The following is a 27,022-nucleotide window of genomic DNA, read 5'->3' on the forward strand; positions in this document are numbered from 1 at the left end:
CGTTCCGTTCTCATGAACTGTCCAACCAATTTATTCGAATTCTGACCCTTGTTTCGCCGTTTTTCCTTGCAATTGTATGTTTCCTTTTATGTAATAAAATACAAAATATAAAATCATAGAAAAACAATGAATAATAAACCAATCGCACGACAGATGAATGGGACCGCCCCCAATTAGCGTTCGACTGTCAGACATGGCCCAACTCAGGGCGACAAAATATTATTTCATATTGTATTTAACCTCACTCAAATAATTTTTTACTATTTTCTTGCAGTCTAAATTTTCTTCTTGTTATTTTTGGTCTGAAATATGTATGACGTGATAAACAATGATATGTTGTTCTTATGCAGTCATAGAGGACGATTAGATGTAATGTGACACCACAAAAGAATTTGAGACTGCAGCACCTAAATAGGAAACCGGTGAAATGTCGAGCTTCTTGCAAAGTCCTGGAAAGCAGGAAGACATTTGGATCAAGCAGGATACTTCGGCTACACCGTCCACGCATCTTTATCATAAACATTTCACTCCAAACGATCGGAGAAACAAAAGCGAAGGTGCAGATACATCTCTTGCCGCGGGGCGTGTGGTTGAAGACAAACAAACATTCACGCTACGGGAAGAAATGACAGATCGCAGCCAAACGTCACGCATCAGTTCCCGTCGGCAACAGCCAACATCTACACCAGAGCACAACCCAGCCAAACCGCTTGTTTACAGCGACACAGCAGAACTACAACCAAATTCCAGAGAGGGCTTAGAACCAAGAAGTGTTTATAAAAAACTTGCCGCTTCGTCATGGCAAACAAATCCCGAAAAAGGCTCAGTTAGTAACGAGACGAGCAACAACAAGGCGAAAAAATATATTCCATCAGTAGATTTGACGAAAAGTAAATCGCCGGTAAAGAAACCGCCGATAATTTCCCCCAAGCCCTTCATCGTTCCGAAGCTTAAAAGTTACACAGATATTTCACCTAGTTTAACGCAAAACAGAGAAAAAAAGAAAAGTCTTAGTGGTCAAAGTGCATTTTTTTCTAGTCCTGTTGTCAAAACTTTAACCTTGCCAAATCAAACAGGCTTAGCATCAGAAAGTAAAGAAAGTTTTTCTTCGCTACCTCCTTTACCTGTAAAAAATTTTGGAAGTAAAAATTCAGAAAAAATATCAAGAGATGACAATTGTTCCACAACATTGGAAGTGGTAAATAGTTTAGCGCGCTCTCAGACTTTACCTTGTCCCACCTTCAAGCAAACTAACGTTCACAATTCATCTGGAAGCAAACCTATCGTCGTAGATTCCAAAATGCACTCCCAGAAAAGTCTTGAATCAAATCAAGAAAAATTACGTATAAAAAAGCCGCCAAAGATAGCCGTCAAGCCGAGATTCAAACCATTCAGCAGTGATTCAGCCGACAGTGGATCAAATAAAGACCAGAGAGGAAACAACAAAAATTTATCACCAGAAATAGACTCATCCAACAACGACCCAGCATCGTTGATGCCTGTGTCTGACATCCGTTCTAAGTTTGAGGACATGCGCATTAAGTTCAAAAAGCCTGTGTCTGATCCTGTATTTACTCCGCCCATCAAAAATGGATACAAAGAAGAAGGCTCTGTTGGCCCGTCTGCAAACGAACTCTTCAAAGACATATTAGAAATGAGCTCATTGGAAGGTATCGGTAATGACATGTCGCAAGTGAGTAACGCGCCATCTGCAGTTTGTAATGGACAACCTGCGTCAGGTGTTCATGGCGGAACCAACAATCAACACGCGACAAATATCGCGGTAAATTCAAATCTTGCTGGTGCGCCACAACTCAGCGATGGTTGGCTGTCAGATAAGAATGAACCCAAAATACGACTAGAGTGTTATCAAAAGATGGAAGAAATACATCAAAAGTGCAAAGATGAATTTCAAAGAAACGAGATTCTTCAGTCAACTCAAATTGAAAGCAAAACGCCATATTTTCACAATAACCTGCCAGAATTGCCCAACCTCATGAGCCATACGAAACAAGAAAATTTAACTTCAAATGTAAATACAAATAAAATAAATTTCAATGCCTCAGATGTTCCCGCTCCCAGCAGTGAAAAAACAAAAGACTTTTCTAAAATTGACTTCATGGATCTTCCCCCGCCCCCCAACCTCCCATCGCCCCCTGAGTCCCCACATGGCAAAGCTGCTCACCCACCCGTGTCTCAATTAGAAAGGAATGCGAAAGATCACGAAGCGATTAAACCTCTCAGCGCCAAGGCTGGCTTGTGTCAAACGGATAACCACAGCATTGCTCCAGGCTTTAGCAGTCAGAACACAACGCAGCGAGTCCCAACAAGTATTGATGACAAATTGCATTTAGCTGATACCACGCGTCATAATTCAGCAGACAGCAGATTCTCAAACCATTCAACGCAACCATGTGCATCGAAAAGTGGCGAAAGCGTTCGAAATAAGCTCAATTCAAACGGCAGTTGTCAAGAGAACTTAGACAAGTCAAATAGCAGCAACAGAGGTTCTGGCGAGTTTGTTTCAGAAGGAAATTTCTTGGGGTTAGATCAACCAGAGTGTGATGACGTCAAAAGGACTCGTGATATCGACGAAGAAATATTGTATTATGACAACATGGACATTATGGAAAAAGTCAGGCAAAAACAAGAGCAAGAAGAACTTTTAAGACAAAATATGTCTACGCAAAGCCAAAATTTGACTTTACACGGAAAGTATACATCGTCTAAACAGGAAAACTCTAAGTCGGCTACTGCTTATACTGTTCGAAGCCATCAACAAAAATCTGCTGTAGTAACATCTCTACAGCAAAACGAGAATTCTACAACCTCTAGTCAGTCAGAATTTCGAAACGTAATTGGTGATTTAGAGCACGAGTACTTGAAATTAAAGGCAAACCTTGATCAGGAACAGAAGATGCAAAATCCCCCCAAACTTCCCCCTAAGCAGCTAAAGTTTAACCGTCAACAAGCAGCTCATACTGCTGATAAAAGTCCAACAATCGAGACCAAGCCAATTGTGAGCAAGGAATCCAATCAGCCAAACTCGCGGGACAAAAATGAAAAGCTTTGTTTGGACATTTCTGGTCAAACAACTTTGCAGCATACTCCCCATATGCCATCACCCATGCCTACCATGAACGCCCCTTCTTTAAACCAGCCTCAAACCAAATTATCATCGCTTGTACAGCAACAGCAGCAACAACAACAACAGCAGCAGAACATTCTTGCTCGTCAAATGAGTCCTGAAGATGCGAGGGCGAGGCAGCTAGTAGATGAACCTCTTGCTCCAATTATCGAAGAAGACAGCACATATGGAGATTCTTCTTCTTGTGGCTCTTCGGTAACCGGAGACGATACATCTGTCTTTGCAAACGATTACTTCATCCAATCTCATAGACCACACCATAGACCTGAATCTCCACTTGAAAGTGCTTGGAGCAGCAGCGTCAATTCTTCCAGGAGAAATCTTGATGAAGATAGCGAGTTGGAGCATGCTGATGGTGAAACCACAGAGACCGAAGCTTCCTTTCCGATGCGGTCATCTGCATCTGGCCCATCCTCTAGTTCGACTGAAGAAGCCTCCGATGCATCTTCAGTTCGTTGGCAAGAAAATCCAATGCGCTCCAAAACTCCTGAAAAAATTCCTTCTCATTTCTTATCTTCTCAAAATCAGACCGGAAGTTTTCCTAATATTCGTTCCTTGAAGAAACCTCGAAGTGGAAGCACTGATGGCATATACGAGTTTCAAACTGATGACGACACGGCGAGCGTACATTCGATGCGGAGCATGAAAAGGGAGACCTCAAGAGACAGTCGTTGCTCCGAATCCTCCAGCACAAGGAGCACGGACAGCTCAAATCCCTCCAAATCTAACAAATTTCATGAAGCAGAGGAAGTTGTGGAAGATGTGGAGCCTTATGGGATGGTTGACCTTTCAAAATTGCAACCAAATTTTGAGGAGATCAAACATTCAAATTCAAGGCCAGTCAGCAAATGCTCGGAGCCAGAGCTAACTCCATCTTCCATCATGTATAATGTTAGTCAGTTCAATGCTTCAGTAAACGCCCAACCGAAGACCCCAACCAAAACGCGGAACTTTAGCTTTGACAGTGAAGGGGATGTTTCAGATATGCCTCACTTTCCTCTTAATGTGAAAGTCAACAAGGAAAAGTACTTTCATTCCAAAGCTGCGTCATCACCACATCACCAACGAAGCAAATCTGACGCAAACAAGAATTTTCAAGAAAAACATGAGGAAGTGGGATACGACAATCTGGAAAACTATGGCGGTGAGTAGCATGTAGTAGAAGTGGCGTTCTTGGTTAATTATTATGATTTTACTGGCTATGCACTCCCCGTGTAATGAGGGGTTCGATTATGTTGCTTAAACGCAGGCGTCCAGAGTTGAACCACAGCTATTTGTCTTACTTTTGCTGTAAGCTTGACACTGCTAGTCGCGGCTGTAAATGTTGTTTTTGTCACGCGCCATGGATGCAGTGATGAAATGAGGCGTTGACTTACGTTCGTTTGTGTTCTCAAGACGCTTATATGGTAAAAACAGATAATCGACTTTTGGTGGAATTTTAAGCAGAAAGCGAGAGATATCGCTTTTGAAACTGTTTCAGATCTTAAAGTTTTTGCTTACTTGGTGATGGTCTATTTTATGCTCCGACCGAAAGTTTAATAGAATCGTCCTTGAAACGTATCCCGGCCCAGTTGCGCTAGTTTTGTTAACACGGAGCTCGTCTTGCTCTGGTGCAGTTGCCGAGTAACCACTAACCACCCGAGGCAAAATGTTGTGATTTTATCGAAGCAGTCGTACATCTCAAACAACAATCAATATCTCATTTGATTAGCGATTCTGAGAAAACACAAACTTGTAGAAAAAGGTTTGCGTTACACACATTAAAATATGCTTGCACTTTGCATCTGCTTTGCAACTTGGCACTTATTTTAATCAAAACAAGGGAACTTTTTCTTTTAGTGGTTTTAAATAATGGGCATAGTTTAATCTTGCAATACTTCTTATAAAGTTAGATTTCTATCTTTGATCACTTTATTGATACTGCTTCTGTTGACATTGATAAATACCTTGAGTCATTTGCAGGTGCCGCAAGAGAAGCAGAAGAAAAGAAGAAGAAACTTCGAGAAGCTTCTTTGTCCGCCAAGTACATGCAATCAGTAGGAACAAAACAAGTCGAAAAAGGATATCCTAATATAGCGGAGAAAAACGGATTAGAGCGAAATCAAAACTCAAAATCGCGTGATTCACTTTCTTCGGAACCCGGACTAGCTCGCCAAAGTCCGGGAAGTCGCTCAAGTTTCCCTCTTCCTGCCTCCGAATCGCGACTGGCTCGTCATAGCTCGGCCGTGCGCGCTGTGGATCGCCACAGCGGGAACCTGAAACGAGCCAAAGAATCGGCAAGACAAGAATCGTTGTCCAAATCTGCCGCGTCTCGGAGAATTGAAAATCTCCAACAGCGTTCGCAACAGAATCAAAGTTCCACTCTTCCAAGAGCGCATTCCCAAGATTCTGATGAGGTGTTTGAGCAAACACCTGCAGTAAAGCATTCCAGAAGTACGGAAAGCTTTAAGATTCGACAAAATAGCACAAACAGCTTCGAAGATGTTCAGCAGTCGAGAGATCTTCCTCGTAAACCACAATATCCAAATTCAAATCAGAATATTGATCAGTCACATCGGAAATCTTCCAAGCCTTTGCCGGAGAAAAGGTTTTTAGCTCACCAGCAACTCAGCAGTTCAAGTTTGACTGACGCAAAACCTTTTCCTATTTCAGAGGATTACGATGAAAGCTTGGATGACGGAATTGTCAATCCATACGAAGAAGTTCCTTTTTTGCTGGATGGCGCTTCTCTCAGATCAACAGCAGTGGCAAAGTCTGCTCCTGAATCAGAAGAGCAGCAAGAGGCAAAGACAAGAGTTCAAGAGATTTTAGAAAACATAAAGCCCCCTGAAACCCTCTACAAGCCAAAGTTACCCCTCCCCCGTTACCCAGTAGATTACGACAACTTTTATCTAGGAAAAGATGGTAAAAAATCTCATCCCAAACCCGAACCTAGACATGTGCTTCCTCCACAACAACCAGTCACATCAACTCAGGATAACTTTGTAAACCCCCCAGAACTTTCTCCTTTACCAGCACTGCGGTCGTTGGATGACAAAGCCTCTGTATATTCAGATATTCCAGATACTCCGATGTCCACACCAGGTCTGGCACGTGCAGCTCATTCTAGATCCTCATCAAACAAAGGATTAAACGAAGATTTAACATCTCTTTTATTGGAAAATCAAATAATAGAAGACAAAATTATTCTGGAATCGGAAAAAACAGTAGATAAAAATGAAATATCTGAACCAAAACCAAACGTCGCTCAAACTAAGCCTGTGGCAGCTCCTCGAAGAAAATCATCAGATGCAAACATGGAAAATTCTCTCAACCACTCAACAGATTCCAATGCATCTCGATCTCTTGGATCACAGCTTCGATCTCTTTTGGGAGGAAGTCCTGAGAGCAAATACATCTCGCCAAGTTTGCGTCGGAAAAGGTCACTTCTCAAGCGATCCAAATCTCCAGGTGGGAGCAGAAGATCAAAAACTCCTCCAAGATCAAAGTCTCCTCAAAAGTCTTTAGAAGAACGAACTAACTCTGACATTAGTGCTTCAGCACAGAGTGAAGTATCCAATGAGAACAATTCAAAAACAGAGAGGTAAGCACTGATGAAAATTAGACAATTATAATTTTTGCATTAGACAGAAGTTACAAGGTTTAATTTATAAAATTAAGGTTTGGCTTCAATTCACTTTTTCATGAACACAGGAGGATTTTAATAATTTAGTATTTGACAAAATTTTGTTTAATCTTGCATAATGTTTCATGGAGGAAAATTGCACCTTTCCCTCGTAGGCTATGCAGAGCACATTTCACCTCATACTTTATAAATATTGAATATAAGTTAGTTTACTTGCTAGCATTTTACTAATTGAGTGAGCAATGTGTTTACTTTGGGATGCTGAAGTATTTTCTCAGCTTTTGAGCTGCACAAAAATTCTATTTTGTGCATACACTGTTAAAAACACGAGTGCTCTATGCCGCTTGTTAGATTAATGAAATGTAAAATGAAGAGCAAGCGAAAAATGTTTGCAAAAACGGTTGAAAAGTTTACGATTTTGAAAGGTACGTGACCAAGTTCGTATTTTCTCCTGCATCCACCACTCATTCAGAGTTTTGTTTTACTGTGGTTTTGTAACTTATTAGCTTTATCATACAAACTTCAAGAAAAACTACCGGAAACAAGTGTGATCTTTATTGTTTTAATCATTTTTTAAGTGGAAAGTCTTCTGAGAGTGAATCACGTGATCGAGCACCTCCTCGAAGGTCCGCTTCTCAACGTTTGATGGATAGAAGAGGAAGAAGTCACAAGTCCAAAGTCTCTGAAGAAGATTCATCTGAGCAAACTCTTGAAAGACGAAAAAAAGAGTTGGATAAGTCAAAAATGACCTCCAAATGGAGAAGATCAAAATCTCAAGATCGGCAATCTCCAACAAGGTCTAAGTCTAAGGAAAGAAAGATTTTTGGAAGGTAATGGTCTTGTTCGATAGGATCTGTGAAATACGTTGTTGGTCTAGTGCACTGCATGGACACGTCTTATGTTGCACTTGCAAGTGCAAGACTCAACGTTTTAAAGCTTTCTCAATGTCACAAGCCCAATCGAAGCGAGCTCATGGAAACAGTGGCAACGTGATTGAAATGTTGTATGGTCTGTTAACTGGACCGCTACAACTGATAAGAATTATCCAAATAATCAAGAGAGCAATCAGATATTTATCACCATTTTAAACAATAAGTTATTTTGACGACTTCAATGCTTAATTGGTGCAAAGTTGTACGTTAGTAAATTTTTGCAACTGGACGATATGCAGATTTGTTGACACAAATTTGTACAAGATCTTATCATCAAGCAGAGGTATATTGATTGAACATCGAAACAACGTATGAATTGCCATTTTCTAACGCTGGCTGTTGCGTCTTGTAGAAGATCTAAATCACAAGAGAGGCCGGATCCAAAAGGATCGGAGGCAAAGGACACAGATGGGGAGGAAAAAGATCGAGAAGGACGAGGATTTCTAAGAAGACACAGAAGTAGCTCCAGGAAGAGAGGGAGAAGAGGAAAGTCATCAGAGAGGTCGGATGATGGGAACTCGAGTGGTGGCCGTGGAAGAAATCCGGTAAAATTTTTCAAAAAACTACTCAGAAGTAAGAAGGAATCTGATGATGAAGACAATCGGATGGCTAACCCTGGGAAAGGTAATTTGAAATAATCAAGTACAAAAAAATAATAATAATAATTCGCTCAGTTGAAGTGCGGCCACGTTGTTTCAACTTTCAATACATTTTATTTGTATTCTTAATATAGCTTAAAGTAGCTTTAAACAAAAATTGTCACCAGTCAGCTGTAGCAGTTGTTTTGGTCCCTAGGCCACATCAGCACCGTGCACTGCCGACAAACATAATTATGCTCCCTTTCAGTCAGACTTGCTTCGCGGATCTCGGCTAAGATCATGTGTAATGTATACACAATTACATATATACTGTAATTACTGTTAACTGTTAAGGTGAAGATTGCCCCATACGTAGTTACTGAGCTTCGGGAAATGAAAAGATAAGGTTCTCATTCAGGGTTGAGAAAAACCCGGATTTTTTTAAAAAAGCCCAACCCGCCCGGGTTTTTTAAAAAAAAAACGGGTTTTTTGGGTTTTATTGGGTTTTTTTTAAAAAGATGCAAAAAAAGGTAGATTCATGCTTATTTCACCTCAAAACTACTTTTTACGAATGAAGTGCCTTTCACTCACAGTACATGCTTGCATAACTCAATAAAATAATGCACTAGGGCTGTTGTTGCTTGAATGTTGCATCATCCATTAATTTCAAGATCAAGTTGGATGTTGCATCATCCACTGATTTCTATACCAAGTTGATGCTACCGTGGTAGAAATCACATTATTGCATCATTTGCTTTAGATTTGAAGGCAAGGAGCATTTATGCCATCATGTTTAAACATTTTTTATCATTTATATATATATTATATATAGTAATGGATGAGCAATTGCGTGGCCATTTAGGCAAATGCTCTGAAACAGCCATGCGTTAGAATCCAGAATCTGTAATTGGTAAATAGCCTCCTAAATTGCATTTCACATCATATATACAGACTACAGTAGAGTAGTACTTTCACCAGTTTAACTATCAGGCCTTCTTGCATAAATTAGTTTTAGTGTAGTATATATACACAAAGTGGCATTACTTAATTTTTGTGTACTGTACAATATCCACTGCGTTTTCAGTTTATTCTTGGAAATTTACTTCACAATAACATCCTTAAGTCCTAATTTAAAGTTTGTTTTAAGTGCCTTGTAGTGTTTTTGTTCATTTTTTTAATTTTCTAATAAAAACTGGACACATATGATGCTCTGGGTTTTTTTATGGTTTTTTTTGGGTTTTTTTAAGTGGGTTTTTTTTAAAAACCCACCCGGGTTTTTTTGGGTCGGGTAAAATACCGACAGCCCTGTTCTCATTGTATTAAGCGTTCAACACTAACGAGAGTAGATGGCCAGTCCCTTTTCTTTGCGTCTTCAGTAACTGCGATAAAAGCAAGATCTCAGGCATAGATCTCTTTTAACAAGCTACTTTAGTGATATTGGTGTCTCATGTCAGTTTCACAGGACGTAGTAGCCTACATCTCTTCCGAGGACTAAGTTGATTGTTGGAGTCTGTTCTCAAAATGAAACAGATTTTTTTTGAAACTGTCGTAACAGTTTCACATATTTGTAGGTGTTTTGAACTACTGACACAGGCTCGGTTATCTAGGTTGATGGATTTATTTGTATGCACTGCACTATGAGGCTTGTGAGAGGCATAGTCAATTTTCAACAATTTCAATTGTATGCTATATAGACTCAATGTGTAAAGATTTTCTTTTCTGCTTTATATGTTGTATTTTTTCTTTCAGGAGAAAATTTGTCGGATTCTGCGGAAGCCCTCAGCACCATCCTTGCCTACAAGAATAATGACGTATCTGAAAGCGATGGGAATTCTTCAAGACCCATTCCTCACCAAACAATAATTTCTCCTTCAAATAAAGAAAGTCCAAGGTCTGCCAGCAATTTCTGGTTCTTTCGATACAACAAGTAGAGATGTACCGATACCAATATTTTGGCCGATACCGATCCCGATACCGATATCACTTTTTTAGGCCGATACCGATACTGATACCGATATTTTGGCCGATACTTTGATGTTACAAAAAGAAGCAATTTTGGTGTTTGCAAGGAATTATATCAAATGCTAAGTTTTACCTTATTTGTATAAAACTATTAAAAAAAGCTTTGAATTGGCATAATTTATTAAAGATTCAAGAATCCAATCTCAACCGCATTGTTGTGTCATAATAGTAGGTTTTAGTAATGAAAGGCCACCGTAATTGATGATTGGGGTATAAGGAAAGAAACATTACATCATAATTGGGGTTTCTAAAAAATTAATAAAGTGTTTGCGCAAACTCTCCAAATAGGCTATCATAATTAATAATAAGATGTAAAATGTAAACCAAGTGATTTGTGTAGTCGCACAAAAAACTATTCGACAAGTAATGTGCAACCTAAGGGCGCTTGTCGTTTGGTTGAAAAGCTTTTGCCAGGCCAAGACTACCCAGGTAGCAAAAATGCACAATTCTGCATCGCTTCCACCCCGCCAAATGCTCAAAAAACCCGTGCAACTCGGCTGCTCCCAGCAAGCCGGCTCCACCAGTCGGCGATTCAACTTCCACCCTTAGCCGCAATAAACTCACCAAGCCAAAACAATGTCACGGCAGAATAAGTAGGCTCAAAAAGAAAGCAATGGGACCACGAATCCTCACCAAACCAATCAAAATGGTCTTGTTGTGCCCAAGATGACAACCTCATTGCGAAGAAAGGAGCGTCCCCCCCCGGCCACCAGCACAAGGCTGAGCACTCACCAGCACAGTGAGCTGCCGCGACCCGCCAACCACAACGGTGCAGCTTCCACACTAGCCATTTCAATTCTTGTTACAAAACGGCTGCCGAGAAACATATAGTTGATTGGATGGTCTAAATGGCTAGCGTGGAAGCTACACCGTTATGGCCGGCGAATCGCAACAGCCCGCCGCACCAGTGAGCGCCCAGCCCCGTGCCGACAGCAGGGAAGGACACTCCCCCCCCCACAATGAGGCCGCCATCCCAGGCGCAACAAGACTACTTATTGATTAGTTCAGTGAAGATTTGCAGTCCCACCGCCCCACCCCGAGCCCACCCACTCCGCCACAACGTTGCTCAAGCCTGGTGAGTTCACCACAACGAAAGGCGGAAACCAAATCACAAACTGACAGAACCAGCCCACCAAAAAACAACCAAGCCACACGGGTCCCTCAAACGTCCAGCAACGCAAAAACGATGCAAAACTACACATTCTCGCCACCTGGGTAGTCTTGGCCTGGTTTTATCCTCTGCTGAAAGTAAGAAAAAAAAACACAAATGATAAATATTGGAGAAATTGAGTCTCCTTCACAACTTAAGAATCGAACAACGCAAAACTGCTGAAACAAAACGTTTTGGTTGAGTGAAAGAATCACTGTAAGCAAACAATGCCAAAAGGTGCGCGCATGATGGGACTGCATGATGGGAATCATGGGACTGTGAGGTATCAAAAATTTGAACAAGTTGTTATTTTTCTACTTCAATGTGACGTTAGTTACTACTTTAAAAAATCTATATCTTTGCTTCCGCAGCAAACGCCTTTTTTTACATGTTTAGTATCGGCCACAGTATCGGCCAAATTTTGCCGATACCGATGCCGATACCGATACTCAAAAAATGGCCGATATCACCGATACCGATGCCGATACCGATATATCGGTACATCTCTAACAACAAGCAATCAGCGCGGTTGAATTATTGTGACGTAAATAGCACAACATGCAGTTTTCTTTCTACGCAACAATGTGGACTGAAGTTTTAAAAATGCCGATTAGATTTACATTTAAAATGTCGATTTATATTTTTTTTAAATGTAAAAATATTTAAAAAAAATCAGAATGTCTTGAAACTGAGTTACTGGGTGATATTCAACGCTAAGTTTCAAAATAAAGTGGCAATTGTCAAGAATTTAATTGTTACGGCCCATGTTTCAAACGGACCATTTAATTGCCATTTGCATTTTAGCGTCGCATCGAAACCAAACAAAGCCATGAGGTCACCCCCGTCTCATCGAGCAAAGAAGATGTCGTCAGCAGTGAGCTCGAGCCGACCGAGAGCCGAACCCAGCACCGGCAGTTCTTCGGACGGCGCGGATCGCAGGAGAAATGACCGGTCCCGCCAACCGGATGCGTACGGGAACATGGGTTAGTTCAGCTGCTTAGTTGTACGCACGGAGTTATTCAAGCGTATCAGCCCAAGAATTTCGAAATAAAACAATCCTTCCATTTAATCACACTAGAGTTTTCAAACACAAAGTTCTTCACTTCTTTCACACGGTGTATATTTTATATTTTAATAAGTAACCTGCCCAATTCACATTCAAGTGGACCATGAAAGTTTCTGAATTCTTGTGGGCAAATTTGCCTGTAGTTGTGCAGCATATTTATCCTAAGTCGACCGCAATTAGACATTATTATTGACTGTTCCGCCATGACCATAGTTTCACCAACCCTTGAAAGTGTGATGCAGAGGTATGGAGTCAGATTCGGTAGATAGAATGGATACAGAAATATTTTCGTTGAGAAGCAACGATTATTTCATCAAACAACAACTTTCAAGCCACAAGATTCTGCCACTGCCTGTCTTGGCAAAGGTTTAGAAAAGTACTTGGAAGGAACGCAAACATTTCCGTTGTAGTGCACGGCGGTTAAACTTGCAAGGCAATCGTGCCCTTTCTACTTGTTTTGTCAGAAGATGTTGTAGTAGAACCACGTCGCTATGCAGTAAAAGATGTTTGTTTCTTTAGTATATTGCATTGCCTCAATTACTCTATATATCAGCAAATGTGCATTTAAAATATAAAAATCTGTCCAGGGTCCAACAGAGCATTCCTTGTGCCTCCTTCAAAACCTAACCGACCTTCCAGTAGAAAGAACAGCTTCAGCAACTCTGTAGCAAGCTCCGATTCGGAACAGCTCAACAAAACGCAGGTGCTTGAGAAATGTAAAAACCCTTGCAAAATAGCGTACTACTACTAGTATTGTACAAAGCTTATGACAATTATGTACTATTTCCATTATTACATCAAACCTAAATATTTTATAAAGCGCAATATCTTGGGACTTTGTGCAATGTGCACGCTTGATGTATTCCATTGGGTTCCTGACACCCAACCACTTGTGCCAACCAGAACTCAGATGTTGTTGGAGTTTTCGTTTTTGAGCTGTCGTGTCAATTCTACTGGGTTTGCAAACTAAAGTTTCCTTTTTCTAAAACTCGAACTGTGTTGAAAACTCATAGCTTGACTATGTCGCAGATTTTAACAAATAACCTTACTTTCTATGCATCCCTGAAATTGGTCTCATAACAGATTTCTCTTGCTTGATAGACTAAGCTAAGGTACCGTAATCTATTTCACGGTCACTGTCTTACGATGTAGGTGTCTACAGGTGTTGTTAGTTTAAGAGGTGTAATACTAACCTGCACATTGTCATTGCATGTTTATTTTAAACCCTTAATCAAAGTGGGTTGTTTACTTGTAACACAAAGATGTCAATCTCATCCATGATTGTCAGCATTGTTGGGGTGCTTTCGTATTCCTCCCATTGACTTTAAGTAGCTGCGTTTATCGGTATTTGCATGTTTGTATGCAATTACTGGGTCTAATGTGGAGAATAAGTATCAAATTGAAGGTGTTGTTTACTAGATTGTGACTCTGGGTGAGGGGGGGGGGGGGGGCTAAAGTAAATTGTCAATAATTCTCCAAGCCTTATTTTTCACGTGTTGGCAACGAAATGTGTATGATAGCTTCTCAAATCTTATGTAACCGGCCTTTACTGTAACGTTTTCAATAAAATGTGAATATTAAAACTTCAAACCCTGCAGAAGTATTTGTCAAGTCAAAAATACACTCAAAGTTCAACAAAAATGATCCAAAAAGAGTTTTTGTTTGGTCACTATAAAAATGGCTTTACCTAGTTATGACCTTACACGGGGTGCATGGGTTATAGGCAAATTGTTCGTAAGCAATTGTTCGTAAAGCAATTGTTCGTAAAACAATTGTTCGTAAACTGTTTTTCGTAAAATGAAATCCGTAAAACAATTCTTCGTAAAGCATTTCTTCGTATACATCAAATTTTAACTGCATGCACGAAAAAATGCTTTAGGAAGAATTGTTTTACGAAGAATTAATTTTACGAACAATTGTTTTACGAACAATTGCTTACGAACAATTGCTTTACGAACAATTGCTTACGAACACTTTGTCGGACACCGGGTGCATGTAAGGTTTTCTTCATAAACCAAAATGCTATTGATTTGTCAAAGCAACATGACATGATTGACATACGTTAGCTGCAGCCAGAGATGGCCACCATCTTGAACTTGAAGATCACGTGATCATGATCTTGCCCATCTCCGGCTGCAGTGTGTATTGTTGAATAAATTAACTGATTGATTGGTGTTTATTTTGTTTGAACTTTAACTGATGATATCACCTAATGCAAAGGTTTAACCTTTTTGCTCTGGTTTACCCGTTGTCTAAAGATGGATTACCCCAAGGAGTGAATTTATCCTTGGTTGTAAACCCTTGATATCACTTGCGTTGTCTGTGGTGTTAATACTCTTGGTATATGTTGAACGCTTAGTATAATCCGGAACCATTCTTGACAGGACTAAACCATGAGTCTCTACACGAAATCGTGTTGTGCATTTCGTAAGTTTCGAGTAGAAGTTTGATTTCATACAAACAAATATATCCCAGCAAAATGTTAACAGTCCATCGAAGTAGGCTATACATTTTATAGAATACACAGGCAAAACAATGCAAATAACACACACAAATCATTTTGAGCGATGATGATGTGATAATTTGGATGTGACATCAGTTTTTGGCCACATATTTACTGCAATATAATTCAAAGTAGACAACTAGACATCCTGAACATGTAGCCGATAGACGACGCATTACCAACCACTGCCTTTTGCTCAGCAAAGCATGTCGAAATTGTCGATAGGCCTTCGCGGTGGAAGTACTCTTAACTTGACCATAATTGGCTCTTTACAACAACTTAAAACAAATCGATTTATTTTAATCTTCGATGCGAAATGTTTACCAGCATTATCACTACCGAGTTGTGAGAAAATCTTTAATTATTTTTGCTTCCGAGAACTTAAGATTCATTTCAATGAGATTAGTGCTATACGAGAAATGTTGTTCAAATAAATGCGGTTTGAAACTCGACCACTTGGTTTTTCAGCAACAAAGCTTTCGTTTATCCACACAACGGTTATTGCTGTTGAAACAACGTAGCTTTTCTTAGATTAACAAGCAATAGAATGGTGACTTGTCTGTGATGTCAATGCTACCTCACATAGAAAGTCAGCCAATGACAATCATCATTGTGACCCAATTGCAATGCACTTGCGTGCAAGTGAGGTGTTCAACGAAGCAGTGCAGCGAACGAAATTAATCGAATGAACATGTTTGGTTGAAGATATGATGTAGGCACTGGAGAACGCGCAGTGTAGATTAGAGCCTAATACAGTATTAAACTGGAAAGGAAATAAACACTGCTACATGTTAATTTTTGTACTAAAAAATTGATCATTTTTATTGCCTAACATCATAACCTACTTCGATTTTTATTGGTGCCTGAAGTGACGACTAACAAAGTAGGCTGCTACCAGCGATGTGAAATGATGTCTGGTGGACCAAGACAGTTTGGCTTTGAATTTTTATCCTCGGACTGACAAAGCCTTGATAGTTTATTCCTGGTAGTTTCGAGAGGCTCTTGACACAGGGCCGGTTACCGAGATTGACAGAGTGAAGTTTCCGATTGTTGAAACGATGTTGCTGGAGAATTATTCCATCCATTAGGTGCCACTGAATGGAGAGCAGCCCTAAAGTGCACACCCCGAGAACCGAACTAGTGCCGGGTGATCTTGAATTGAACGCGTAACTACTGAGCTAACGGGGCTGCTAAATAAGACAATAATTAAGGGCTGTGTACACAGTAGTGGGCCGAGGAAATTTTTTTGTAGGCACCATAACCTGGTTTCCAACTAAAGTTAAGGTAAGATAATTCTTAAAATGGTCTGCATTATGGAGGGTTGGGGTGGCAGTCGTATCTTTTATACCAGGTGCGTGATAGCACGCCGGGAATAAAATGTGTGCAAATTTTTTTACTCCAAACTTTCTTAAAGAAATGCTTTATCTACTGTAAATGTAAACACAATTTAAAGTGCAACCGACTTGAGACAAATTTAAGCTGCACAAATACACAAAACTGCTGTGAAATCAACCCTTGCACTTTTCTAGCAGTTACTTAAAGTTAATGCGATTATGAATAACCGCCATCTTAAATAGCTTTTTTGTGAAAACGCTTGCACTTTGACCCTGCATAGTCGCGACATCAAACGTCGAAAATCAACAAAAGTGTCTGAAAGAAGATATGTGGCATCTCTTTGTAGCCCACCGACAGAGGAATCGTGAAGTAATCCCTTGCACAACATCGCCTCCGCCGGATTAAACGTGTCTGTGCGGATGACCTCAATGAAAGCTATTCTCGGACAACTTGCTATGAGGAACACAAAAAAGTGAAAAACTGAGCTTCAAAGGTCGATTAAAATCCTTCATGTGCCAAGAAGGCAAGAACACAAACTCAGAATTTATTGTTGTAACAACTTGTCACTGAAAGAGAAGTTTGCACAGCTTGGACATACTGAAGAAGTTCATGAAGTGTTCAAATGATAAACCGAAGAAACCAATCACCACAGACATCGCCATAGCCATTAGACACCTTCATGAAAGACGAACCCACAGGAGCTAAGATTGTCGAACTCTACAAAGTGTATCAATCTTGAGAAGCACAGTTGATAAATACAATGCATTTGGTAAAAGATCTAGCAAAGCAAGCATCCCAATGGTCTGTGAGCTGCATTAAATGAAAGAAGAAATAATGTTTCATTAGCGAGGTGTACAACTTTCGTTGTCAGAGAGTGTTTGTTGATGTCAGTTCTTGCGTTGTGACATCATCGAATACTATCCAGAATACAAAAGAAGCACTTGGGTCTGCCAAGATACTGTTTCAACTAAAACTAAATAAAACTGAGATTAATTCAGCCATGACAGAAAACGCATCAAAACTTAAACTTGCACTGACTGTAAATTTGATCTTTTTCAATGTTGAATTCATCTGGTTACTTTTTACAAAGATTTAACTTCTAAAGACGTTGCACCTATGTGAGAATTTCACTGTTTTTCGATGCAGAAAAACAAGGCGCGTCACAAGGAAAATATTGACGCGTTAAATCAAGCGTGACGGTTCAGGTGAGAAACCAATGGTTTCGTCACAATGACAACTGCAGATACAGTGTTTCTCATCTCAATTTTCACAAGTGTCTTGTTCATATATTCTAACATCTTCTTACGTTGAATCAACCAACGCATATCATACAGAAGCAAACAAACTCAACTAGGCTTTGCCTCAAGGCAATCACCTCCTACAGCTGGGCTACAGTGCCATATCAGTAGATGTATCAGATATCAACTTGCAGTAAACGCCATAGTAATAGCCTTGGCATTAAACGAGATTGACAAATGGTATACGTTTATGTAAATAATCAACATTTGTAAACCCCATGTTGTCGAAAAATAGTAAACATCATTTCTTCACCCGTTCGGTTAATATTCATTGTTTAGAGAAATAAAACAGAGTAACCTTAGCGGGTTTAACATACTTTTTTTACACACAAAAAATGTTATGTTAAACCCGCTAAGGTTACTCTGTTTTATTTCTCTATGGTTCAACAAAGCAAACTCTCTACCAAAGCTTTATTTATTGTTTAAGTTTATAAAGATGTTTCTAATCGATTTTTTGTCATTTCATCTTTAAATCATAATTTTTAGTACTGAACACGGCGACAGTTTCTGAAGCGTTCGCTGAGTATGGGTTTGGTTTGCGCATTGTGAGCTCTGTACTCCAGGTTCAAATTTACTTTTACTTTTCGATATGTAGCAGAATGACTGTACATTTTATTTTCTTGCATGCAAAAAGTTAGTTCCATCCATTGGCTGATGTCGTAGTACACCTGCAAGCAAAAGAAACCGTGACTTCTATTTAATCATTTAGTCCTCTCATCCACGGAGAAGTGACGTTTTGGACATTGCTGGCCTGAAGGTCCAACTCCGGACAGGAAGAAGTAAGCAGATGCTTAAAGAGGGGAGGAAAAATCTTCTTTTGAACCGGGACTATGACTCTGATACCGCGACAAGTGTCCTTCCTTCGGACGCCGAGAGCTCAACAGGAATGCAGTCGGACGCTGACAGCGCTGGTTTGAGGTAAACTTGCCTGCAAACGTTGGTTTGATGCTTTGTACGGTTGATGCAAAGGTGGTCCTGTGTGTTGTACGCTAGGCGAATCGCTTCCCATCTGGTGGCCGTTGTACAAATAACGTAATTTTACACCTTTGCTGCAGTTTTAAAGCTCAAACTATGTTACCAGATAAAGTAGGCTCCATGCTGTGGCATTGCACAGTATGCAACTTTGCTTATGTCCACTGCCAGCAAAACAACTTTCATGCTCATAAATACAAGGCAGTGCCAATTTGTTACAACGATATTGAATGCAATTTTTATTGATACTGATTGAACGTTTTCATTTGGTGGAAATATTGTAAAAGTGTGAAAAATGCTCTTTCTGTGTCTTTCCATGGTTGATTGACGTCGGATGACAGGCTTGGAGTAGCAAGCAACCGGATCGGACAACCCTCTATTTAGACAAACGGTTTTAATCATGCGTTTGATGGCTAGCTCTGCAGTCTGCACCTTTTCTGTCACACAACGCAACTTGGCGAAGGGCAAGATAGCGACATAGGTGATAATGCGCTTAGTCTTAGTTCAGCTTTTCGAAATGTTAATTTTAGGCGCGGAAAGACATTTTGTGTCTGAATCGCTGGTTTGTTGACTTTTCAACTAAAACTGAAAGCTGGCTGGTTCTTTTGAAGTATTTGTGCCGTAACCTACTTAACCGGGTCACTCTGTACTTGCGTCACTTGGCCAGGCCTCACTTCTTAGTGTGGTAATGGCTATTTTTCTTTAATATTTTGTTAGGGGGGTTGTTAGAAAGGTTTTATGGGGGAGAAAATATTTCCGAACTGTTCCAGGGCACAGTGCCGTGGTGTTTGTTGTCAGTGGAAGCTCCAATGAGGTCTTCACAGTAATGAGTTCAGGCCTCACGTACCTATTCCCTCCTCACACATAATAATAAAGGGTTCAAGTTCTATGTTTTTGTATTCAGGTCGGCAATGAAGGGAGGAGCTATGTTGAAAGGTGTGGTCCCTGGCATTCCCAGACGGCCCGTGCGTGTCATATCGCCTCAACGCTCAAAGTCGGACCCCGCCCTGTTCACAGAAGAGCATAAGAAGAACCCTTACTACAACATCGAGGAATCTAACCAGTCTAAAGCCTCAAGTCACGCCCAAGAAAAGTATAAAAATTTTGTAATTTTTTGTTTTGCTGAAATTGAAAAGGAAACACGGCTAAATTAATAACCGTATAACCGTGGGAAATTTTCCAGATATTAAGGAAATTGTAAAGTTATTGTAAAAAAGTATTTCTGGAAAGCAGATGCCTCAAAGTGTCTATACGCTTGCTTGGACGTGAGGCTTGCTTGCTTTTGAAAAATGACAAAGCATCATATTTACTTTGAACTAATTAATTTCCGAGGTTTACAAAACATTAATTCTGCTTAATTTATAGAAAACGGTCCAAGCTCGCCCCACACCGACGTAAAGGTCAGAAACAGATTCGCCGCCAGACGGCGCCTGTGGATTTGGCTTATGAAGTTCATCAACGTAAAAAGTATAAGACTCTTGTCTCACTCAATGCTCAAACACTGCGGAAGGTAAAACTATTTCTGAGCCACGTTGATCTAATTACTGGCTTCGTCACAACAAGTGATTGAAATGTTTTCAAATAGTTCGACGTTAAATCAAGACAAGCCCATAACGATGAGAATTTAAATTCCATTAGCTAACCACAAATCGAATTAGGTCAGCCTGTGTCGTATCGTTGTTACAGATCGCTTGGTGATGGTTCAATTTGTTGTGCAAGGTGTGAGCTAATTGAGCAATTAAGCTCCGATTATATTTCTTAGACGTAGAGTACAAAATTTGCTTTTGTCCTGAACAAATCAATTTTGTCACGTTTTTCCTTTTGTTGAGCTGCCTGGCCAGTGGTCTGTATTTCACACTTTTGCTGAACGGTTTTGAAAAATATCAATTGTACCAACCATATCTTAAGGTTGTCAATTTTGCAGGGAAAGATGCAATCTGTCATGGGCTGAAAACACTAATTTGCTAATCGGGCATATTCTCTTTTAACAGTGAACACTATTCAATAAGCAGAAACAGTTTTGTCACCGTTAGCCTAAGTACTTACTCGCACAGACGCACTTCTTTTCCTAACATAACGATGAAGCCTTCACGCCAGTTAGATTGTTCAACCATAATTGCTTTAGCATAGACATATGAAAACGTGAAAAATACGATATCGCAAGAAGAAAAATAACTTCCCCAAACACTTACATAAATGTGCAAAGTTCATTTGAAGTGAACACAAACTTCAAGTCCACTCTCTACAACACAGAAATTGTTTTCAAAGGGTACTCAGTCAATCTTTTCAGAAGATTTTAGGATAGAGGGTTGCACTTAAATATCTCACTTCAACAGGTGACGGAAAGATGGCTTTCGGAGTGGAGGAATCAGCTCCCAGTTGGAGGTTTTCTCATCACCTCATGGTCGGATGTGGCTCTTGCGAGTCATCGACCTCTGTGCATGATCGGGAGCAGCATTGTGTACAGCGCTGTCTCCACCGGGAACAAATCTTTCAATCTCGCCTGTCAAGTGAGTAAAGTTCATTTCCACATCGGCACGTGATGCCAGAGGAGCGTAGTCGCGAACAAGCCACGTTCCCCCGCTTGGAACGATTACCTTGAATTGCTGCACGAGTTAAACAAGGCCGCTATGTCACCTGATGAATTGGTCAAACGGTCGGTTTTTGAGCTTCAAGTAAAATGTGATCAATCACTGTCACACATTGCAATTGGCTAAATTAATTGGAGCTTGAAGCTTCACTGTTATTCTAAACAGGACATTTATTTCATCAAAGCTTATGTTACTTTGTGGTTTACACCTGAAAAAAGTTGCATTTTTAATAAAACATTGAACTTTTCTTAAAATAAGCTCCCTTTAACGTTAACATCATTTTCAGCTTTACGATCAGCGGGAAATTGATGACCGGATGTTTCGTCGACTAGATAACTGTGCGTCACTTCCGGCTAACCCTAACACCTGTGGAGTATGTAGCCACTTCCCCTGTCGCGTCCCACGGTCTCTTTTAGACCCAAGTTCAGGAGGCGGGGCAGTCGATGCGGTTTGTGTGGTGCTTACTAACAGGCCTTGCCAATCGTTACAGGTAAACTATTTGATTTAGCAAAACTTGAAGAAATTTTAGTTTTTCAATTAACTGTTGTCGGTAACACTGCTTCTGATTATTATTCGCTCAAACGACGATTTCTTTCATCAGAGTGATAACCTTGTGAAACAATTTCTTTTTGACGCTTTGCATGGATGAAAAATGTTAAACTACTTCCACCCTCCGTCGCTAGAAGTTTCTGATAAAACAATTGGAACAGCTCGACTGATATTGAGTGGCATTGGCAGATGAAGCAGCATTATAAAAGCTGCAACTGGCGCTTGCCTATTTCTGATGCAACGCCGCAAGTAACAATATAAAAAATATGTGCCAGTGACTATGTATTTTTACAGCGACATCTGCTTCTTGTAGTCACTTTTAACTCTATGATGCTTTTAGGTGATCATTGATGGCAGTTAGTTGCAACAATGAGTAGGGTTAGCCTACATATTTGAAACCTTTACTAATGACCGCTTGCAGTCGCTTACTATAGAAACGATTTGGGTTTATTGATATTCCATGCATTCAAGTTATAAAAAGTTGTTTAAAATTTTAGGAGTTTTTGGATAAAGTTGTGAATCAGGAAGATCCAACAGAGTATCATCGCCAACTCCTCATCAACGTCCTTCAACTCCTCCAAGGAATGAAGCATCTTCTCTCATCCGGATTTGACTTTCCAAGCATGAGTGCCCATCATCTTGTCATCACAGAAGATCGAAGATTCCTTCAGATTTTACCTCATCTTAGCTCTTCCGAGACGCCAGGAAGATCGAACCAAGGCCTAGGAAAGGTCTTGGATGCTTATCAGAGTTCAGATTCGGAAGTTGGAATTGCAGCAAACAAAAACTTGTCCAACATCCAACAAGTTGGCGAGTTGATGAGGACGTTGCTGCAGAATGGCAACCTCGTGGCAGCTGCAGGTTGCATCAGCCACCCCGGGGACCGTGGTTCAACAGCGTCTTCAGTATCCAGAGTTGTGGTACCCGGTACCAAATATTCCACTGCAATTAAACATTTAATTAAATACCTAGAACAATCACCTCCAGTTGGCGTCAAAGAAGCCACGGAAGTTGTACAGTGCGCCCTCTGGGGACCAGAAGACCTGGATGACGTAGGGGTTGATGACGTCAGCCCGTATTCAGCTTTAGAACTTTGGATTGAAATGGAGCAAGCAAAACTTGTCAACAGCTTGGCTGTTTTAACTCCGAACGATCGATTGGTACCTTTGTCGTTTTTGAAGCATCAGTACTTTGCCTCTGTCGCACCCGATGAGCTTTTTCATGGACTAAAAATTTTGCAGAGGCTATAAACACGGAAGCGCTTTCGTTTGCTTTATCGTTGAACTAATGTTCCAGAAGCGATTCCTTTATGACAATGATCTACTCAAATGTAGCTGAGTTGTTATTAATCAAGCTCAAGATATCATTTGGTATGTTGCAAGCAACTTTGCGATAGCTGGATTTCACGAATTTCAACAAGCTTCCCCATTTGGCAAGCAACAAACTATCTTCATCATTCTCCACAATAACAATCTTTTACCTGTCACCAGGCCGCGCCACACAAGTGTGCCACTGTGCCCCCCAAAGATCTTGCACTTTGACGAACATACAATCATTTCGCGACTGAGCGCCATACAAGTTGTTACTTGAAGATTCTATGTCTGAGTGTTGAATTGATGCTAATGCCATTTTCTAGAGCTTTTATTTTGCGCCCATGTGTCAATTCTTCGCCTATTTTCATGTTGCTTTGATGTTAAGTGATATAGAATAGGAAACATTGTACCAGACGCCTAAATGTAAACCATACTTTTTTCAAGATGAGTTGTTTCAGTCACTCGTCTAAATTCTAAAACATGCATATGACCCAAATGAATGGCTTTCAAAAGGAACAAGCCATAGAGCAGGAGTCGGTAAACCTTTTTCTAATAGCGGCTAAAACCAAACTTTACATGGCCTTGGTGGGACGTAGGCTACTAATACCACTTTCGATAGATTCAGACTCAAGACTTTAAAGCATTGACGTAATACCTTCAGAATAATGGCTTCACTTGTAGCACCCTTGATTGGAATCAGCTGAACAAATTCTTCAACTTCAAAATCTTTATTTACTCCACGCACAAACACTGCCAGCTAAGCTGTATCAGTCATCTAAGCTATAGCCTACTGTAAATCTTCAAGAATCTTTTTTGCTAGATTTTACTTTCTTAGACATCTCTACTTTTCGTCTGGTTACGATTCTTGCTGAAAGACTGATGTTTGATTTTTTTTTTTTCCGGACGTATGGATTCAATAACATTCATCGTACATTTTTTTGCAAATTTGTCATCAGTATACTATACGGTCTTGTGTCTTTTGTTATTTATTGTGCTACCATGTAGCTAGCAAAAGTATTATTTTCTGATTCATTGGTTTTCCTTTCCAATGGAAAACAGAACTTTGCTGTTTTAAGCTAATTTTGAGTAGATTAAGTTTGTCTTTTCTTGTTTGACCCATTAGCTTGTAAAAATAGCAGGCTGTTTGTTCGTGTCATAATGGAGCTTTATTTTGAATTTCTTGTATACACAAACAGAAACGCTGCAAATCAAAGACGTGGGCCTACTAAAATAATTAATGAAAAATACTTGTTTTTCCATTCGATTATAATATACCACTAGGCAGGCCATGTATACTTTGTAGAGGGGCTGCGGGCCGCATGATCTTCCTTGGCGGCCGTAGGTTACCCGCTTTTGTCATAGACTCTTGCCATTTTTAAAATTACCAACTTACTCACTGATGCAGTTGCTTCGAAAAAGTTCCTGGATTTTCAAGCCTTTCCAAAGTGTGATCATGAAAACTTTCAAAACATCTAGAAAAATTTTCAATAATTTTATTGCAATCATGCCTCTCTCCTCACGTGGTGCCCAATGTCAGATCGTTCGTTGTCTGCTGCCCAGTCGAATGAAGCCTATTCGCAAACTCGCCAAGCACAACTTGTTGTTACTCCAGAATCAGTGGAGAAACTTTAGAAGGTTTAGAGACTTTACACATAGAAGGTTTAGGACATATTGAACCCGAAGAAAAGTCTTAACTTTGTAGGACTTCTTATGCTGCCCTCAGCCGCGTCTTCGCTGCACTAGAAACAATGGGATACGAATCATATTGTTTCCATCCATGTTGAGATTTTTAGTTGAAATTTATTTCAGTTTGAACAGGCACTTGTCATTTCCACAAAGTTCACCAAAGAAATATTTTGTTGTATGATCGTATCATTCCCATGATACAACGTTCGTTCTTGATGTATCCTATCGTGCTGGTTAGGGATATCAAGACGGCTGCTGCTGTATGAGTTGATGTTTTTATGTTTGCGTCCAATTCTTGCAAATAAACGTAATGTTATATTGTCTTGACCACCTCCTCAGAATGGCGAAGAAGTTGGTTGATTGTTCTAGATTAGATTGTGTTGAGTATTAGTGTGCATGAAACGACAGAGAATATTTACGTCTTTTAAGTTTCTAAATGGAGTCACTTGAGCACCCCAGCTGGCAAGCGGTAACGTTTCCGCATCTCGATAACGTTAAAGTGACGATAACATAATTTTTAGCTGGGATGCTGAAAAATGTAACGTCAATGACAATCTCAATCTGGGGATATCTAAAGAAGGGGATACGAAGGCTTTTATTACGTCTGACAATAGAAGGGCTTTTGTTTATCGTAAATAATCTGTGTTTAGCCTATCGTAAAATGACAATTGGCACCGATAGTAGTTTATTAAATCTTGTTATGATAACCATGGCCACCTAAAGATACGGCCTGATTTGTCACATTTTGCAGAAATTTTCAGGTTTTTCTAACTTTGGGCGAACGTTTAAATAAATTTTTCTAAAAATTAGATTTTTACGCTTTCTTTATTCTTTTCCCCAGATGACACAATAGGTTTTAACATTCTCACATGTTGAAAAACAAAGAAAATTTGATTTCGAAGATTTTAGTCAGACTGTTAGTTTTCAATAACAGTCTGATTTTGCGTTTTTCAACTTACTTTTTCTCATTTGCTACTGCTTCCACAAGGCAACAAAAAAGTCGGCAGCAGTGGCCGAGTGGTTAGCGCGTTGGGCTCACAGTCGAGAGTCTGCGTGTTCGACTCCAGCCACCCGCACCTGCTGTTGTTTCTCTGGGCAAGAAACTTTACGATAATTGCCTCAACCCAGTGATCGATTTCGAGTAATGGGTAGTTCCAAATTTAAGTCATAAGCAGAGTAGACAACCGGAAACAGACATTGTCGTCGGCTGCAGCGTGGGTCAGGTGTACGTCGGAAGGTGTACACCGATGCATAGCGCTCAAGTCCGCTTTCCCGCAATGCAGGATAAAGATAAACAAACAAACAAACAAGTTTTATGTCATTAGGAGACAGCAAAAAGTAAAAACATCTCAAAAAATGTCAGTCAAACACTAGTAGTAATCAAAATCTGCAAAATGTGATAAATCAGGCCGCATCTCCAGGTGGCCGTGTGATAACTTGCATTGCGCTATTAGCATCAGGCCTGGATGTTCACAACATGCTCATGGTTGCTTGTTAATTCAACTACCCGTATACTTGCTTTACATCTAGCCTACCGCAAAGGTTTTGTTAAAAAAAAAACAGCTTACTGGTAACTTTTCAACTGTCTTTGTGAACAAGTATTCTTCAAATATGCTCTACGTAACATTTGCTAACTGTCTCCTGTAGCTCACTGTACCAGCTGCACTACAAAACTTTCCACGATTTTAAAAAGAACCACATGTTTAAAGCACTACAAACTACCGCCCTGGTAGTGTCATGAGAATAAGGCAATCGCTGCGAACCTTCATATCCCCTTCTCTAGATATCCCTGTCTCAATCGTATTCAAAGCAAACTATCCAAGCAACGAAATGCAGTAAAGACGAAATCTTCCACAAAACTTCTTCGGAGAAGCCGAGTGGAATGAATGAAAAGATTTGCTTACGACATTTACACCCAGACAGTAAGTCAAATGTTTTTTACATTGATTCAACGTCTGCAGACGTTAAAGTAATATAAAAAACGATTGACTTGCTTTCTAGGCAATGACAACCAGAAAATTGAAAAAAGTCTAGAAGCAATTTCTGCTTCCACAGGAGTGAAAACACCGGGCACAAAGATGATTTGATGATGCAGTTTATTGAAAACCAAGATTTGTTCTAATTTGTGGAAGCTCTACTTATTGATCAGTTCTATTCATTCATTCGTTGTGCTTGTATGTCAATCGCACATTCTCATCGCGGTTGTAGGCTACTGTTGACTTCCGAAGTGTGCTTTTCACTCGGCAGCAAAATC

General features: G+C 40.0%; 1 protein-coding gene across 1 annotated transcript; it reads left to right on the forward strand.

The window, feature by feature from the left end:
* Positions 1 to 427: 427 nt before the first annotated feature.
* On the forward strand, positions 428 to 25,098 carry LOC145786858 (uncharacterized). The gene is made up of 13 exons (XM_082598599.1): positions 428 to 4,292; positions 5,111 to 6,731; positions 7,352 to 7,603; positions 8,058 to 8,329; positions 10,033 to 10,174; positions 12,260 to 12,438; positions 13,109 to 13,224; positions 18,367 to 18,575; positions 19,534 to 19,722; positions 19,995 to 20,139; positions 20,966 to 21,139; positions 21,507 to 21,710; positions 22,267 to 25,098. Exons 1-13 carry the CDS (start codon positions 428 to 430, stop codon positions 23,017 to 23,019), a joined length of 8,121 nt encoding a protein of 2,706 aa, XP_082454725.1. The 3' UTR covers positions 23,020 to 25,098.
* Positions 25,099 to 27,022: the final 1,924 nt, after the last annotated feature.

This window comes from Aplidium turbinatum, chromosome 17 (genome assembly GCF_918807975.1).
Source record: "Aplidium turbinatum chromosome 17, kaAplTurb1.1, whole genome shotgun sequence".
Classification (NCBI taxonomy): Eukaryota; Metazoa; Chordata; class Ascidiacea; order Aplousobranchia; family Polyclinidae; genus Aplidium; species Aplidium turbinatum.